Source organism: Vigna umbellata, chromosome 11 (assembly GCF_029865625.1).
Source record: "Vigna umbellata cultivar VRB3 chromosome 11, Vumbellata_1.0, whole genome shotgun sequence".
NCBI classification, from domain to species: domain Eukaryota; kingdom Viridiplantae; phylum Streptophyta; class Magnoliopsida; order Fabales; family Fabaceae; genus Vigna; species Vigna umbellata.
In genome coordinates, this window is record NC_142175.1 from 33,104,215 (window position 1) to 33,120,592 (window position 16,378).

Genomic DNA, 16,378 nt, shown 5'->3' on the forward strand with positions numbered 1-16,378 from the left:
TAAGACCTGTGAAAGTTTTATTTTTGTTTCTTTTCATTCTTTCCATATTTTTCTTGTGAAATTGCATACTTTTGTTTTTCTTATCTGATGTTTTTATTTTCCCTTTCTTTGTAGTTTCTTTCTCAAAACAACCAAACCAAAAGTATACAACAGCATTGTGTAAGGAACAGATAAATAGAGAAACATTGTAGATTGTAGAATGGGGCCCTTGTAGATTGGGCTTAGACTGATTCTGATCATACTTGGGCTTTATTGGCAATAAAAGAAAGACCTGGTATAGTAAAATAGGCTTTAAATATCTTTGTCCAAGCTGTTTATTGTCCATTCCTTCAATTCAAAGAGTTTTTACTGTAACTCATATAAAGTGTAAAAGTTAAAAGAATGCTTCAGAATGAGAAGTTGTTTTCTTAACAAGATAATAGAAACTGTTATTTACAAATATCATAATTCTGACAGCACAAAAGATGTAACTGACGATGCTTTGCCTCGTAGTAATTGGTGATTACTTTTCAGTTTTCCTACTACTACTTTCATAGACAATTAAAATCTTCATAAGATAATGAGATTTCTTTCTTAGAATATTATATATGAAATGTGTTACCTATACCTATATTTCTTAAAATTCTGTATAGTATCTGATGTCTTATAAGATTTTGCAGATGTATTTGTGTCCTGGGACCACATCTTATTTGTTTTTTCCGGTCAAATTATGTTAAAAGTCTTTTTTCATCTACCAAAAGTAAAAAATCCCTTTTTCACAAACTTTCTGAAGAATGCACCAGTCCAATTAGAGTACAGCCTCGAAATCTGGGATATGTTCTATTGGGTCAGTGATCCACTCTCTCCAGTGTCTCTTAAATAATGCCTACAATACCAGGACAAAGATGAATGATATAATAAAAAAAGAAAAACTTATCTTATGAAAGAAGAAGAAAAAGGTGCATTAGGTGAAGTGGTGTAGAATGAAAAGACTGAACAGTGAAAAGAGAGGAGAAAGAAGAAATGTGATGTGTACCTTATATGATGAGGTCACTGTGTTCATCTCCACAGTTACGTGCAGTCCAGTGCAAGCATGAGACTGTATGCAACAACTGTTTATGACTTTTGCTTCTATATCAGTACACAATCACCTTTGTGGGTCCAGAAAATGTGAACAGTCAGATCTGATAACAAGTGATAGAGGTCTTCCCTCCTAGCCGTAGGATTCATCCACCTTGTGATTGGAGATCTTGTGTGTGTGTACTTGCTCCCATCTTTTGGGAGATTGTGCATGACACTGTTAATTCAAAATAATTTAATATCTAAAATCCCATTTACTTCAATAAAAAAACAAACACATCACTATTCACATGTTTTGAAGACTTCAAGCCTATTCTATGACCAACATGACAGAAATATCACTTCAGATCTTGGTGGAGGCTTTCTATTTTTCCTGATAAAGGTCAATTCAAACTGCAATAAAGTCTTTAATTTTGGAACATTGTTCTGTGTGGATGAAGAATTTCTGTATGTTTAAATGCACAATTTGTAATTGAAAACTGTGAATATTAATGAACTATGCTTGAATTCAAAATCAGCTATATCAGACCAAACTTATCTTGTGTAACTGGAGAATGCTACAGTTATTATCTCTTATGTTTACTTTTGTACAACATATAGCACATTATTTGCTTTCATTTCACTGCACCAATGAATTTGTAAAACTCAGGTAGAGTGCATTTCAAACATTCTAAGTGATCATGAGGCACTTTGAATCTAATACTTTTTAAACACAACATCATTTATTATTAATTTCAATTAACAAATAAAAGATGTACTGATAATAAAAGAAAGTAAAAAGCTGTGTGAGTCAGTGTTGGGCATAGTCAACAGTATACAGGAATATGGAAGTCAAATTTGAAAGTAAATAAATTCGTTTATGAATGTATGTCTTGGAAGGAAAAGACAAGAGTGATTCCACCGTTGCCATGCATCACTATTGAGCAATAGTCATAGCAGTTTCTTTCTTCGGGAAAGGGAGGTTGGTGTTTTCAAAAGTTGAATTTTCTTTGGTTTGTTTGTTCAAGACACTGAAAAAGTTGCTTCATGAAAGGAAGGTGTGGGGGTAAAAACTGAAAATAAATTCTACCCTTATCATATTAAGCAAAGTTTTCCATGTCAACAGCAGCAACAACAGTAAATCTCAACACCCTGTGTCAGATCTAGAAGGAAATAGGGCATACACCAGTGAGTTTCTGCTAGCACAGTTTCTTTTAAACCTAGGAATGTGTTTTACACATTATAACAAGCTTTTAATTAGCAGAGTTATAAAAACTAAGCATATTTAACTCTTCAATATCTTATTGTAAAGTTTATGTTATTATCATATTTATGTGTAGAAAGAAAGAAAGTATATTCATATAAAATGAAAATGAATGTGGGGTCAGGTAGGTAATTTAATGGATAACAGTAGAAGTTGTGCTGGAGAAGAGAAAGGGGAGGTCATATCATATTAGTTTTTGTTCATTTCACTCAGTCAATATTCATTGTGAATCCAAAATCTGTTCCCCAAATTCCCAAAAAGGCCAAAGCAAGAGACTCTCACTGTGTGATTTTGATTTTCATTGGTGAACAAGCCATGGAATCAGAGCACTGTCTCTACCATAGGAAACATCCCTCAACTTTGTCTATCACACTTATATCTCTTATTTTCATGTATTCCAACACTAATATAATCTAAGTCACTTTCACTGCTTCTTCACCTCCTCATTCTTTCCTCAACACTTCTCCACTGTGACTATAATTGCATCAAAATCCAACACAGCACACGTCAAAGCTCTCTCCTAGACCAGTCACTGCTGATGGCTCCACCTGCTAGATCCTATCCTCTACATGGACTCAAACTTTCAATCACTGTGCTTTTCATCTTTTTCGTCTCCCTTCTACCTTCCAAATCTGGTAAAAACCCTCCACCACTCTCATACCCTATTTAACTGAATAACTGTTTCAACCTTCTGTTGGGTAGAGTAATTGCAAAATTCCAAATAACCATCTTTTTCACCAAAACACTTGATCTTCATATACACACACAGTTCCCCTTTTATGGGTTTCTTTCAAAATTTTAAATTTAGTCAGATTTCGATGTTCTTTTTCTGTGCTTGTTGTCTCTTTCTCTGTGTTCTAGCCATGTCTTTCTCAGTGCTCTAGGGCACCTTGAGGTTTAATGAACAGTACCAATTGTTGTACATGTGCAGGTGGATCGCTGACGTTGGACCCAAGAAAGGGTTTGGAGCAAAGTAAAATGGTAATAGGGTCAAAGCCTCCTGCTTGTGTGAACAAGTGCAAGAGTTGCAGGCCTTGCATGGCTACTCTGGTAGCTCCAAACCACCAGAAGAGGAAGAAGGGTTTCAGAGTTTTTTCTCGTGGGGATGATGATGATACTTATTATCTTCTTTCATGGAAATGCAAATGTGGTGATAAATTGTTTCAACCATAGAATTATTCATCTTAGTACTGTTAATTAGTTTTTTACCATTGACTTCTGTATATGTAACCAGAAAAAAGGCAAAAAAGATCAGAGAATCCATCTTCTGCTAGAGCCTCTTTTTGGCTATCTGTCATTTAGATCTTGAAAATTATTGGAGCTGCCAGTTGATCTTGTTTTTCATATATCACTCCTAATATAATTATATATTAATTATTTGTCTTTGCTTTGAGACCATTGTTTTATATACTTTATATAATTTATAATCAGAACTAGCCAGAAAATAAAAGTAATGATTGTAGTAATATGATATACTTTTACATTTATTTCACATTCAGTCTAATGATAAAATATTGATAGAGGTATAAACTTTTGTATCTTTTTAAAAGAAAAGAAAAAAAAAGTAAAAATAAATAATATTAAATGAATGTAAAAGAGGCTCAAATAATATTTTTCTGGTGGAAAAGAAGAAAACATTGTTTTTTACTCTTAAATTTCTAATCCCTGATCAAAATAAACTAATAGTTTTTCTGACTTTCTAACCACAAACACAAGAAATAGGTTTAAGACATGAAAAGAATACAACTGGTACAAGGTCCTATCATGCTGTCTCATGTCCACACAGTTGAGGACCATAATGCACTGTACTTAGGATATGTCGAGAATAAATTTTTGAACTGGTTGAAGAGGAAAATATTTTTAAATTTAATTTATATAAGTTAAAAACAAATGTAAAAAAATCGGGTATTTATTTTATAAACTAATTTTAGATTATAAATATATTTTATTACTCTTTTTTATTTTTTATTCTATTTTAGATGACTGGGGTTCGTAAAAAGAAAACACCTCAGATAAAAAAGGAAGTTTTGTATAATAGTTAGTTTTATTGCACTAAATAAATTTCCCTTGCAATATAAATGTTATTAAAAGGTTTGTTAAGAGAAATTAAAATAATACATCTTTTGATTTATTTTGGTATGTGGCATCTGCTTAGAAGTAGGATCCAATATTTGATGATGTAAATGAAGCCCAATCAACCCAGGCCCAGTTAATGATGTAAATGAAGCCCAATATTTGATCCAGTTGGTCGGAAAGTGAGCCCAATAATTCACCGTATAAGGGAACACTTTAATCAACTATGGATCATTCATTTTGGTTAAAATTGAAATGAAATGTGTCCGAATGAGTCTAGTCTCAGTCACCACCGCAAGTTCCTCCGAGCGCTTTCTCTATCGCACTATCTATCATTCTCATGCTTTCTCCTTCCCTCTGCACCGCCGATTTCAACCTCTTTCCTCCTCCGCCGTACTCCGTCGTCTTCCACCGTACCGCGCTACCTCCCCCGGTTCTCCGCTCCCACCTTCCGATAACAATTCAAGCAACCTTAAAGGTTTCATCCATCGAATATGTTACTGTTTGATTATATGAGTTGGTTTTGTTTCGTGCTTCGATTTAGGATTTTTTTTTTTATAGTTCACGTTTATTACGGGGAATTTCCTTTCCCGTTACGTTCCGTGTCCAAGTACTAACTGTAGTAATTGAAGTGTTCTTTTGTTCGAATTCTGAGGGGTAAACACTAATATGAAGTATAAGGAAGAGCTTAGTTAGGTCGGTGAGATGGATTTCTTTAGGAGCTTGTTTAATTTTTAACGGAAGATGGACGGTGCTCAGTCAACGTAGTAATTTCATAGCTAGGGATGAACACGAACTTAGCTAGTCATGAATTGTTTAAGCTCCACATGTTAATTCATCAGTGAAATTCTTTTTTTCTTATAGCTCGACAAACAAGCCCAGTGCCTGACAATATGTTCTGCAAAATATAAAGTTTTCTATCGAGTATCTTTTGAAGGTGTTTGTTGTTTTCTTGGGGGCGGGGGCGGGGGCGGGCAGGTTTAAGAAAATCTGATTAGTTTTTGTACTTTTTGTGCATAAATATCTGTCTTTGACGCATGAAGTTATAATATTTGGAGTTTTGAAAGTTCGTAGTTAACCATCTAAATCGTCAAGTGCAAGAAACTAAAGTAGATAAGATATTGGAATTTGAAATAATCTGTTGTCTTCTGTAGCATTGAATTATGTTATAGATGGTTAGTTTGTCATGTTTCCCTTGTAAAAGCCACTTTATAATTGTCAACTGTACTTGTATTGCGTTTATCTTTATTCCACAGCAATATTTTAGTCTTGACTTTTTCTTCTTTGGTATATTTTCTCAATGCTATACTAGCCTGAGTTTTAATTGGATGAGGATGCTATATTTTTTGTATTTAAAATTTATCATATGCCCAATTTCTATCATTATGTTTTGATTTGGTGTTTATGCTTGCGAGATGCAGCTTTCGGTATTGAAAATACATTTTTTTTTCAGGAGCAGATGTTGGTGCATCTTTATCCAAAATTCAAGATAGGATACAGATATTCTTTGCTGTTCTTTTCTGGTTGTCTCTATTCTTTTGGGCTTCTGCCTGGGATGGGAGGAATAGACCAAACAAGGGATCAAGATTTAGATGATAAAATAGTAAGCATTTAATTTGTATATATGGAACATGTATCTTAGTGGAACAGAATTATACAGCAAAAGAAATAAATTATGCAACTGTGTCGAATAAGTATTATTCTGCATAAAGTTTTCTTGTGCTATGATTACTTCTGTCCGAAGTAGTTTATGAGTGATACTCTGATCTCCTTTTCCTTCTAAGTGCTTTATCACCTAAATGAAATATCCTCAAATTGAATGTCTTGAATCAACAGTGAAGTTTGGAGTTTATTTTTGACAGATGTAGTGGATGAAATTTAGTAATTTATTTGCAGTCTTTGCATTAAAAAAAATTCATGTATACTTGGTTGCATTTGGTCGTAATTTGCTATTGGATAGATAACGATTTATTCAACATATTGTTGTAATCCAAGGTTCAGTGTTTTAACATATATGTCTTTTAAGAGACTGTACTAAATACTGCGGTGTTTTGGTATAAGAATCTGTATAACTCGTGTTCTGTTTGACCTTGTGTAAATCATAGTGTTTTGATGCTGTTTTTATGTTAACTAGAACCTTGACGGCGAGTTAAATCAAAATCTTTATAGCGTTGTCATTATTCTGAAAGACTGAAATTCTTAGAATATATGTGACCTTATAACTCCTTTTGCATTTTGAGTGATTGGTCTGTTTTTGTAGTCTAAAGCCTTTAATTCAAGTAAAATGTATTGTGGGGTCTCGCAGATTATTACTTTTGCTATGCAATTCAGTTTAGACAAGAACCTTGAAGATGTTTAATTTAATGACTGTCTCTGCTCTTTACTGGAAGGACAAGTGGTTCCCTTCATAGTGAATGATGTCTTTCCATTCGGCTTAAACCATGATGCATGAAACCCAGAAAAATAGAATGAATGGCCTACTATCATTAAGTTGTTTTCTTGTTTTTCTTGAGCCAGCAGGTATACTCTGTGGAAAGGAAGGGTCATTTTAGATTGAACATCATTCATTTATGGAAGGACTAATCGTCGGTTTGATGTGTTCAAAGGAATTGATATTTTTGCACAGACCGTTGTTGGGTGTAATATGGTTTGCAATCTTTTGCTTCTCATGAGAAACGATCGAATACGACATATTTTGTTCTGTTGCTTTCCAGACCGTAACACTGGATGAAAATGGAGATGAAAATTTGTTGTCGTTACCTAATAGGCCCAATTGCTTATAAATATCAATTTCCATTTAATACAAAGCCTCAGATATCTTTCATGCTTGATATAATTATACTTTGGTCAAAGCATCAGTGAAGTTTCTAAGATTCAAACGAAATATTTAATATATTAAAAATTATACAGGACGTAAAGTGTTTAACCCCTTTACTTTTCATTGTTTTGGTTCATTCTTGTGAATTGTTTCTCAGAGTTTTAGGAAACAATCTCACATTTACAGAGGAATTAAACACGAAATTGTACCAATTACTAAATTGCTTTTTGACTCTGCCAATGGTGGTTGTATCAAGTAAATAACATAAAAGCAAAAGGAATTAGTCTTGACATCTGTTGCATACTTCAACACATATTTATATAGCAGTTTTGGAATAACGCAGTTCACGGTTGAGGTTGTTTTTACCAAGTATATAAGCAAGATCATGACATCCCCTGTCGCTTCCACTTTCCAGTATGTAGTTTTAAAAGGTTGCTACATTATTAGCAAACGCCATACGGCGACAAAAAACGCCCATGGTGCCCAAAAGCAGGTGTTCATTCATGGTTGGTCTAAATTGGGAAGGTTCATTAGAGATGGCGATACAAAAGTAATTGGTGTCCGTTCAATTTTGCAACTTACAGTAAAACAAAAATGGCGACTAAGGTCCCCCCATTAACGTGTCTCTTCTGCATTGGTTGTAGTCTATCACTTGCATTCCCTTTTCCTAAATTTGTAACTCGGGATTGGATAACACATTCCTCTAAGTAATAATGTCCATTGTTAATTCTTATATAAACACTTGCTTCTTTCTTACATTCAATTCCATGTCTCACTCTAATAATAATCCCACGAATCACTTTGGTTTCTGCTTTTTCTCTTTCCTTTTGCAGTTGAGTACTTTTCTTTGACTTTTCAGTTCCTGGTTGTTTCAACTTGCACCATTTCGTTTCTATTTCTGTCCTCAACCATTTTCTTATTGTTTCCCCGTAGAAGATGTTACTTAGAAGTTCCTCCGCACCAATTCTAACTTCATTGGTACTCTATTCCAGAGACTCCTCCACTGAACCAGAAAACATTTTTCGGCTACCTAAAACAACATCAGCTTTAAGTCTAAACCAAATACCTGTAGAGATAGACCTTAAAAACTCAAGTCCTAAGAGAAAAAACCGTGTGCAACTTGGTAATAGTGTTCCCAAAAATCAACAGAGTATAAAAATCAAAGAAAGAGATGAAGTGAAAAGTCCTCAACAAAAGACTTATTACATGAAATCACAACCTTCCATTCAAGAACTGTTTTCGAGTTTGGATTTAGATAAGGGAGTAATGGATCATGAAGAAGAGTGTTGTGGGGGGAAGAAAGATGGTACCTTGCAGACTTCTGTGATGGGTGGTGGAATGGGGAGTGATGGTGGTTGTAATGGTAGTGGAAAAGGCTCAAATGGTGGACATGGAAGAGGGAAGAATTTCCATGAAGGAAATGATCGTGGTAGAGATAGGACAGATGCTTATTACCAGAACATGATTGAAGCAAACCCCGGTGATGCTCTTTTGCTGGGAAATTATGCAAAGTTTTTGAAAGAGGTAATTCAATTTGTTTGAGCAGCTTCTTGAGCTTCATCATGTTTTATTTCTCTAAAGATCGTGTACTTTGTTGATGCATAGAAATGGTAGGAAAATTATATGCTTCACCGACCTATCTATTTATCTGTTTATGGTTTTGATATTGTGTATGAAAATAGGTTTGTGAAGACTATCCTAAAGCAAAAGAGTATCTCGAAAGGGCTATTTTGGCTAATCCTGATGATGGTCTTGTTCTCTCCCTCTATGCGGACTTAATATGGCAAACAGAGAAAGATGCTGATCGAGCTGAAGGATATTTTGATCAAGCCATTAGAAGTGCCCCAGATGATTGGTACAATATATTATCCGCAATTCCTAGTTGATTATTGTTCTTGTTTACTTTTGTAATTGTTTAAAGTGTTGAGAATTTAAGTGTGAGTACAAATCCCAGTAGAACACCGTATAAAGATGAAAGACCCATTAATCTATTGTCTTAAGGTTTTGGATAGAAAGTGATGTCAATCTCATATGCGGTTGGGCCTTAATCTTATTATTGTATTTTCTCTTTAATAAATCCAACAGTAGTATCAAAGTTTGGTTCGTCTTGGTCATCGACTCAGATGAATACAATGGTCTCTGTATCAAAAGTATTCCAATGTTATATCTTATAATCACTTGATATTCTTGATATCCATGAAAATTGAACATTGTGCTTTGTGCTCAATTACTTTTCTCTGTGTATCCCAAATGAAAAAATGTTCTGCCTTTTCTTGTTCATGAAACTGATATATCAATCTTGATTGTTGGTAGCCATGTCGTAGCTTCATATGCTAACTTCCTTTGGGATGCTGAAGAAGAGGAAGATAAAGACTGCCAAAGTAAATCAGATGAAAATCAATCATATCCAACTGCTCTCTTTCTTGGAAGTAACCATCACCTTCGTATAACCGAAGCCTCAAAAGCTTTACCACTGTTTCTTAAATGAAGGTGATATTGCATGACAAATAAGTATGTTGCTCAAACAGCAGTAACTCATGCCCCTTTTGGAAGTGATTACTAGGAATGGTTGGTGTAATAGTAATGACTTGCCTACTGTGAATAGCTTTAGACCATAACAAGAGAAATCAACTTTTGATGCCTCTTGTGCTTGTAAGTAACAAGGCTTCATCAAATGTATGTTTTGAGAATATAATGTTATGCATGCAGACACTAAGGAGTATAGTGGTGCAACCTCTTTTTCAACATGAATCCATTGAGATAAAAGAGACACATATATTTAAATTGTCTTCTTGTTACTCTGATATAAAATTATTGAATAAATAAGAGTTTTAATATAGCAGAATCATTCTACTCTTCAGTTGCTTCTAGCCGTAAAATTTATAACATTAAAATATTAGAATTTCAAGAATCTAAGTTTTACATTGATTAGAAATGAAAATATAGAATATCGCATAAGATTAAAGATCATTAACTAGTATTAACTCTTTGTGATTGAGTTCAGATTTTATTGGTATTGTATTCCTCCGGTGAATCTATTCTTCTATAAACATAATACAAAGGCTAAAGTGGCCATGCATGTACTTCTGTATAAGATTTCGAGAAATGAGGCCAGTTCAAGTTGCTCATTGTTTTAACAGCAAAAGAAAGGAGAAAGAAAATAAGTGGAGCATCTGCATGGAGCCATAGACAGCAACATGAGAAATAGTAGCTGCAGACATATATTCCAACAGATGAGAGTGGGGTTTGAGTAACATAAACCAACGGCTCCAAACGTAGAACTAGGGCCATGAAAGGTGAAGCAAATGGGTGTTTTGTCAGCTATAGTTGTATGGGTTTGCTGTCTTTTTGACATGTCGGGGTCAGTGATAAGGTGGTAAGTGTTTTTGAGTTCGTCTTTTTCATAGCGTTTGTCATTGTTCATGATGCAGTTGATTAAGGGTCGCTGTTATTTAGCCACAACTTACTTAATTCAATGTATGGCCAGTGCCGCAGTACTCAAATTGGAAAAGTTCACATCTTTTAAGTACACTTTTCATATTTGGATTTTTCACGGTAGATTACATTTCATTATTTTATTGGTCCGTATATTTGAAACGAACAATCATAAACTATCACATAAACTATTGTTAAAAAATTGTTAAAAGAACTTTTTCTTTAGTATTTTATCTTATGTTTAAAAAAGGATATCTTTTGTCTTAACTGTATAAGTGTTAAAAGAAGACGTTAACTTTAGATTTAACTCAACTTTACAAAATTATACTATAAATTGATCTTATTTTTAGTTGATGTGAGACTTCCAATAATGAATTCACTTGGAAAGACCAAATTTTTAGTTTGTTTTGATATAGTTTTACATTATTTAAAGATTTGATGTTTAATAGGTGAAGTTTAAAAAATTTTAAATACCATTTTTTTTTATTTTTAAAAAGTTCTTTTAAAAAAATTGTAATAAAATTTCAAATTTTAAAATAGACAATATCTTAATTGTAATTTTTGATCATAAAGATGCATTTAAGATGGTAACAAATTTGAATTCTTCCATTCAAAATACCTAAATTTAGCAAAACTAATATTAATTCAAACAATATAATCAATCATTCACACTCCAAATACAATTTGTAATCCAAAAAATTTTCACTTTATCAATCTACAATTCAAGCAATTCTCTCAAATAATTACATAAGCAACATTACAATTCCTATAAACTTGATTTTCTTAAAACTAAATAGAATGACCAACAAAATTTCAAATATCAATTAATTTTCACTACCTATAAACATCTTGTTTGTTGAGAAACTCTACTAGTTGTGTTATCATGAATCCCTCCAAAAACAACATGCATGTAATAAATGAAGAAGAGATTTGAAATCCAAAGTGAACAAAGGTGAATAAGTTGGATTTCATCTCAATAATATTGTGGTTTATACACTAGAAGAATAAAGGTGATGGATGATAGTCAAGAAAATTGAAAAAAATTATAAAAAATTTTAAAAAAGAATATATGACTCACAATATCTTTATAGTGACATCATACTTTTTTTAACTGAATTTTCGACCGATTTTGTTTGTGTTTTTTTTTTCTCAGCCTTTTTGTTTGCTCGCGGACTCAATCACTTTTAAATGGACCCGAAAAGATGGGCTTGACTTTCTTGTTTTTAGAGAGCTACTCCCTCCACCACCTCAACTACTTCCTACACCTCCCCAAAAAAATTTTAATTACAAAAAACTATCATATTTACTTTAACCTTTTTACCTTTTTTACTTTTTTTGAGAAAACCCTAAATCTCTACCTCTCATATCAAACAATAACCATATTTGTTGTTATTAAACTAATTAGAGTTTGTCGGGACTGGATTATTCATTGCGACAAGAAAAGCAAAAATGATTTTTTTATAAGCTAATATTAAATTGTACGTAAATTAAAAATATTAAGCATATTAAACCAAACAATTTCCATAAATTAACCTGTACGGAAACTAATTTAATTTTTAGAAAAATTTCATTTTCAGAAATCTTTGAGGAAATTTACAAAAAAAGAGTGTCATGAAAAAAACTAAGGTGAGTGATATATAAGCAATTAGTTTTTTTATTTTTTATCGTAATTAAGATATTTGTATTTGTGTTATTTTTAATTTAATTTTACTACTTAGTTTAAAAAAAATTAAATTTGGTAATGGTCGGTGGTTTCGGACTCGAAAAAAGAATTGATTTTTATTAAATGTTAATAACCGGGAGAAGAACGTTATCCAGATTTTTTATTATTTAAATGAAAAGAAAATTGCATAAAAGAAAGAAAGTGTCGGAAGAATTTGAATTTGAAATCGGAAGGTGATTGGTCGGTGAGTTTCGGACTCCAACCACACATTTAAATCTGGTTAACACAAAAGAGAAGAGAAGGATATCCATAAACTCTAACTTTTCACGTGTGAGCAACACCTACCACTCTCCACATATTCAAATTTCAACCTTTTTTTTGTGTTTTACTTTTACCACACACCCATTCATTTTTTAATCCTTAAAACACCATTTTCATTTTGAAAATAAGAATATACTTCCAATTCATGCATAAAAATGCGTACTTTAATTTGAAATTGGTAAATGTAACAGTTCTTGAAGTTTGTGCTGGGACAAGTTTGATGACAGGCACGTGTCGATATGGAAGGTGAAGAAGATGAAATGCTGGAAATGGATAAGAATATTAATTAGAAAGGAGGTGTCTTTGGGGGGATTTGATTGGAGGGTGAGAGAGGAGGTTTGAGAGAGGTGGGTGAGTTTAGAAAAGCCCTTTCTGGAATTGAATTTGGTGACAGTTTGAGAGAGAAAGGGGAACAGAGAGAACCATATCCTAATTCGACGCTTTATGCATTCTTTTTTTTTTTGATTTTTTTGTTTGGTTGCAATTGGGTTAGCAGAGAATAGCAGGAAGTTGAGAAAGTGAGTGTGAGAAGAGGAATGGAGAGCGAACCGCAGAGTGCAGGAAAAGATGAGGTTTTATCGGTTGAGCTATCGGCCCCTTCTGCTTGGAAGAAACTGGTCTCTTCTCATTCTTCTCTTTCTTTCTCTCTCTAATTTATTTTAATTTATTTTCCCATTCCATGCTTTCATTTACTGTCTGTTTTTCCAATTTCCATGGTTTTTTGCTGTTACCGATGTTATAGTCTTATTAAATGTTTTTGTAGGTTTTTTTTAGATTAAATGGTTGAATCAATTCGGTGCTTGTTTTTGTTTTAAGGGTTTCGGGAAAGAGATGACCTTGCGATGATGGTACCTTTTTTGAGAAAACAAAAATGGTTTTAATGTTTTTGTCGGGTAACCGGTTGGAAGAATTCGGTGTGAATCTTTGTTTCTAGGGTTTTTCTGGAAAGGGATGACGTTGTCATGAAATGGTTCCTTTACGAGAAAGTCTCTGTTTTTATTTTTTGTAGTGTGAATTAGTTTTGTTTCTAGGGTTATCCGGGTGGGATTAATTTGGGATGATGGTAACTTTGTTGCAGAGGAAAAAATCTGGTGTTTTAGTTTTGTTTTGGTGTAATGGTTTGGATTTGGAAGAATCAGTGTCGAATTTTGCTTCTAGAGTTTTCGGGAAAGGGAGTGTAATAATGGTCTATTTCATTCAATTCAAATTCTCCTGTTAGTTTTATCTTGTTGTAGTGCAAATGTTTTGAAGAATTCTGTGCTTAATCGGGATTTCATGGCTTTTCTCAAAGGGCTAACGTTGTCAAGACAGTTTATTTTGTTTTTTGGTTTTCTTAGTTTCATTATGTTGACACTGAGTTCAGTTCCTATTTCGTAGCGAAAGTAGTTCTTTTTAATTTCAATGCCATTGCAATCTGCTCCTTTCTTTCACTGTGATCCCTGCGCAAATTTCCTGAAAAATACTACAAGATTCTGGGCATCTCGCTGTAGAAAAAATCGAAGACAATGTCTCTTTTTATCTGGTACTATGTTGTGTTTCCATGGATTTATGTCTTTGCTTTTGCTTGCTACCTAGTGTCACGGCTTTAGTGTTTTTCGTTTTGTTATGTGATTCAGAAAATCTTGGTGTTGATTCTATTCCATTGCTGCACCATTCCTTCCTTATTAAATTCGTAGTTTCCGGATTCAGAAGTGCAATTTTCCTTGTCTGAGAGATATTTCAAAAACATATGCCATGGAAACTCCTGAACTCTTTAGGAACATATTGGTTGATTTATTCTAGATCCTTATGTGAACAGAAGCTACTAATAAAAGGTGAATTTTGGAGATAACTATCAATAGCTTGTATAGGTATCTCATATTTTCATATCGGTTCATAATAGGATAAGGAAGCTACATGGAGTTGTTTTCACCAGCAGTGATTTATACAAAGGAGATAACTATCCTTATGCTTTTGCTTTTTTTTTTGTGTGAAGCTATTATTATACAAAGATCTATGTAATGTAGATGTTTCTCTGTCGAACTCTGAAATTGATAAACCTTAACATGGAGATTGCGTTGTGATGCTTGCTTTGGTTCCACTCTGCAGTTCTTCCCTAAGAAAGTAGGAACACCAAGGAAAAGTGAGATTGTATTCGTAGCTCCTACTGGGGAAGAGATCACTTCCAAAAAGCAGCTGGAGCAGTACCTAAGGGCACATCCTGGGAATCCTGCCATCTCGGAGTTTGACTGGGGAACCGGTGAGACCCCTCGGCGATCGGCACGGATTAGCGAGAAGGTCAAATCGACTCCACCGGAGACCGAGCCTCCGAGGAAAAGATCCCGGAAATCATCAGGTTCTTCAAAGAAGGATAGCAAAGAAAACGAACCCGCAGCCGAAGAATCGAAACCAGATCCTGCTGAAACTGATAACAACAACGTAAAAAAGACTGATACAGAGGAGATTGATAACAGTAATGCCGAAGTGCAAAATGCAACAGCTGAGAAACCTGAGGGAGGAGAAGAAGCATTGGTAGAGTCAGAGGAGAAATTTGCAGGGGAAGCTTTAAATACTGAGGAGGTAACTGAAAAACCCCAAGAGAAGGAGGAGATCACTGAGAAGCCTGAGGAGCAGGAGGGCATTGAAAAACCCCAAGAGGTGGATGAGGCAGCAGGAACTGCATCAGGAAAAGAAAATGGCACAGTTGATGACAGGAAGCAAGACATAGCTGATAGTGTGATTCCTGATGCGAATGGAGGAGCTGAGAAAGTGAAGCCGAACCCAGATGTTGAGGAAAAGAACGGTATAACAGAAATCCCTGTAAGTGATGGAAAGAACAGCATTCAAGCTGAGGAGCAAGTAAATAAAATGGTTGACAACGGACAAGTTATCTGGAGCTGTGCTCAGTGAAAGTTCTTGTTCATCTTGTAGTGTAAAAGCTGTGCTTAAATGTATCTTACTGATATAGGTGGTGACTTTTGTAATGTTATTTGAGTTGCTGTAGTTGTTTTATGAGCTCCTGGATTATTGTAGTTCTGTACTATTTCTTCAGATTTCGTTGTATTTAGGATGAACATCAAACGCGTATCACTCCTAGACTAGATCTTTTGGGTTATGAACGATCGTTGTAGGCTTTTGGCACACATTTCTGTTAGGAATTAATTGTTTTTAACTGTTCCATTATTTCTTCACCTCTTTTCAGTAATCTTTTTCAGTAATCTTTCTCAGCTACAGATAGAAAGTGTTGATATCATATTTTCATTGTTTCCATGCTTGATTTGACTTTGTTTTAGCAAGTTGTGTTCAGTGTTCATAATTAAAATAGCCTCGTGCTTGGCGTGGGTAATCTGATAAACTTGTGATGATAAAAATAAGTGATTTCTACACACAATTGCTTGTCTTATTCATTCTGATATTTGACAGAAAAGAGCATTTTGTTTGATAATAATAGATTTTTGCATTTTCAATGTTCAATTATTTTTTATATAAAATGGGTGACGTATTGTAATAAATAATGTTTTAGGTCATTTTCGATACAATACTTATTATTGTCATATCAAATTTTATTTAATATGTAAAATTTGAAACCTACGATGTGTATGTATTCTAGTAAAAGAAGGCTTTGATCACGTAAAAATCTGAACTTTACGTCGGACCAGGAAGATCTAGTACCAGATTCATGTCAGTGCGTCATCCACATCTGAATGTCCAAGGTTGTTGGAGGTTGGTTCCTTCACATAAAAGGATAAAAAAAAGAAAATATTTTTTTACAGACGCTAATTCAGGA

General features: G+C 33.9%; 4 protein-coding genes across 7 annotated transcripts; all 4 read left to right on the forward strand.

Moving 5' to 3' along the window:
- The first annotated feature begins 2,552 nt into the window (after positions 1 to 2,552).
- LOC124829327 (EPIDERMAL PATTERNING FACTOR-like protein 8) lies at positions 2,553 to 3,681 on the forward strand. Its single transcript, XM_047302807.2, has 2 exons — positions 2,553 to 2,937; positions 3,234 to 3,681. Exons 1-2 carry the CDS (start codon positions 2,841 to 2,843, stop codon positions 3,473 to 3,475), a joined length of 339 nt encoding a protein of 112 aa, XP_047158763.1. The 5' UTR covers positions 2,553 to 2,840; the 3' UTR covers positions 3,476 to 3,681.
- Positions 3,682 to 4,614: 933 nt separating this feature from the next.
- LOC124829316 (uncharacterized) lies at positions 4,615 to 7,134 on the forward strand. Of its 4 annotated transcripts, none has more exons than XM_088102173.1 (3): positions 4,615 to 4,853; positions 5,829 to 5,978; positions 6,889 to 7,134. In XM_088102173.1, exons 1-2 carry the CDS (start codon positions 4,631 to 4,633, stop codon positions 5,969 to 5,971), a joined length of 366 nt encoding a protein of 121 aa, XP_087958299.1. In that variant the 5' UTR covers positions 4,615 to 4,630; the 3' UTR covers positions 5,972 to 5,978; positions 6,889 to 7,134. The 4 variants fall into 4 exon arrangements, with proteins under 4 accessions (XP_087958299.1, XP_087958297.1, XP_087958298.1 ...); XM_088102171.1 differs by having other exon boundaries at positions 6,893 to 7,134; XM_088102172.1 differs by having other exon boundaries at positions 6,896 to 7,134.
- Positions 7,135 to 7,286: 152 nt separating this feature from the next.
- On the forward strand, positions 7,287 to 10,038 carry LOC124829315 (uncharacterized). Its single transcript, XM_088102169.1, has 4 exons — positions 7,287 to 8,025; positions 8,127 to 8,717; positions 8,876 to 9,048; positions 9,507 to 10,038. The coding sequence occupies exons 2-4, from the start codon at positions 8,130 to 8,132 to the stop codon at positions 9,679 to 9,681; spliced, it is 936 nt and encodes a 311-aa protein (XP_087958295.1). The 5' UTR covers positions 7,287 to 8,025; positions 8,127 to 8,129; the 3' UTR covers positions 9,682 to 10,038.
- Positions 10,039 to 12,770: 2,732 nt separating this feature from the next.
- Positions 12,771 to 15,774, forward strand: MBD11 (methyl-CPG-binding domain 11). The gene is made up of 2 exons (XM_047302785.2): positions 12,771 to 13,229; positions 14,701 to 15,774. The coding sequence occupies exons 1-2, from the start codon at positions 13,149 to 13,151 to the stop codon at positions 15,499 to 15,501; spliced, it is 882 nt and encodes a 293-aa protein (XP_047158741.2). The 5' UTR covers positions 12,771 to 13,148; the 3' UTR covers positions 15,502 to 15,774.
- Positions 15,775 to 16,378: the final 604 nt, after the last annotated feature.

Coding starts and splice junctions, on each gene's coding strand:
- LOC124829327 (XM_047302807.2), top strand. CDS start 2,841: ATGGCTCCACCTGCTAGATCCTATCCTCTACATGGACTCAAACTTTCA. Junction 2,938..3,233: donor CCTTCTACCTTCCAAATCTG/GTAAAAACCCTC, acceptor GTACATGTGCAG/GTGGATCGCTGACGTTGGAC.
- LOC124829315 (XM_088102169.1), top strand. CDS start 8,130: ATGTTACTTAGAAGTTCCTCCGCACCAATTCTAACTTCATTGGTACTC. Junction 8,718..8,875: donor ATGCAAAGTTTTTGAAAGAG/GTAATTCAATTT, acceptor GTATGAAAATAG/GTTTGTGAAGACTATCCTAA. Junction 9,049..9,506: donor AGAAGTGCCCCAGATGATTG/GTACAATATATT, acceptor GATTGTTGGTAG/CCATGTCGTAGCTTCATATG.
- LOC124829316 (XM_088102173.1), top strand. CDS start 4,631: ATGAAATGTGTCCGAATGAGTCTAGTCTCAGTCACCACCGCAAGTTCC. Junction 4,854..5,828: donor CAATTCAAGCAACCTTAAAG/GTTTCATCCATC, acceptor TTTTTTTTTCAG/GAGCAGATGTTGGTGCATCT.
- MBD11 (XM_047302785.2), top strand. CDS start 13,149: ATGGAGAGCGAACCGCAGAGTGCAGGAAAAGATGAGGTTTTATCGGTT. Junction 13,230..14,700: donor CTTCTGCTTGGAAGAAACTG/GTCTCTTCTCAT, acceptor TCCACTCTGCAG/TTCTTCCCTAAGAAAGTAGG.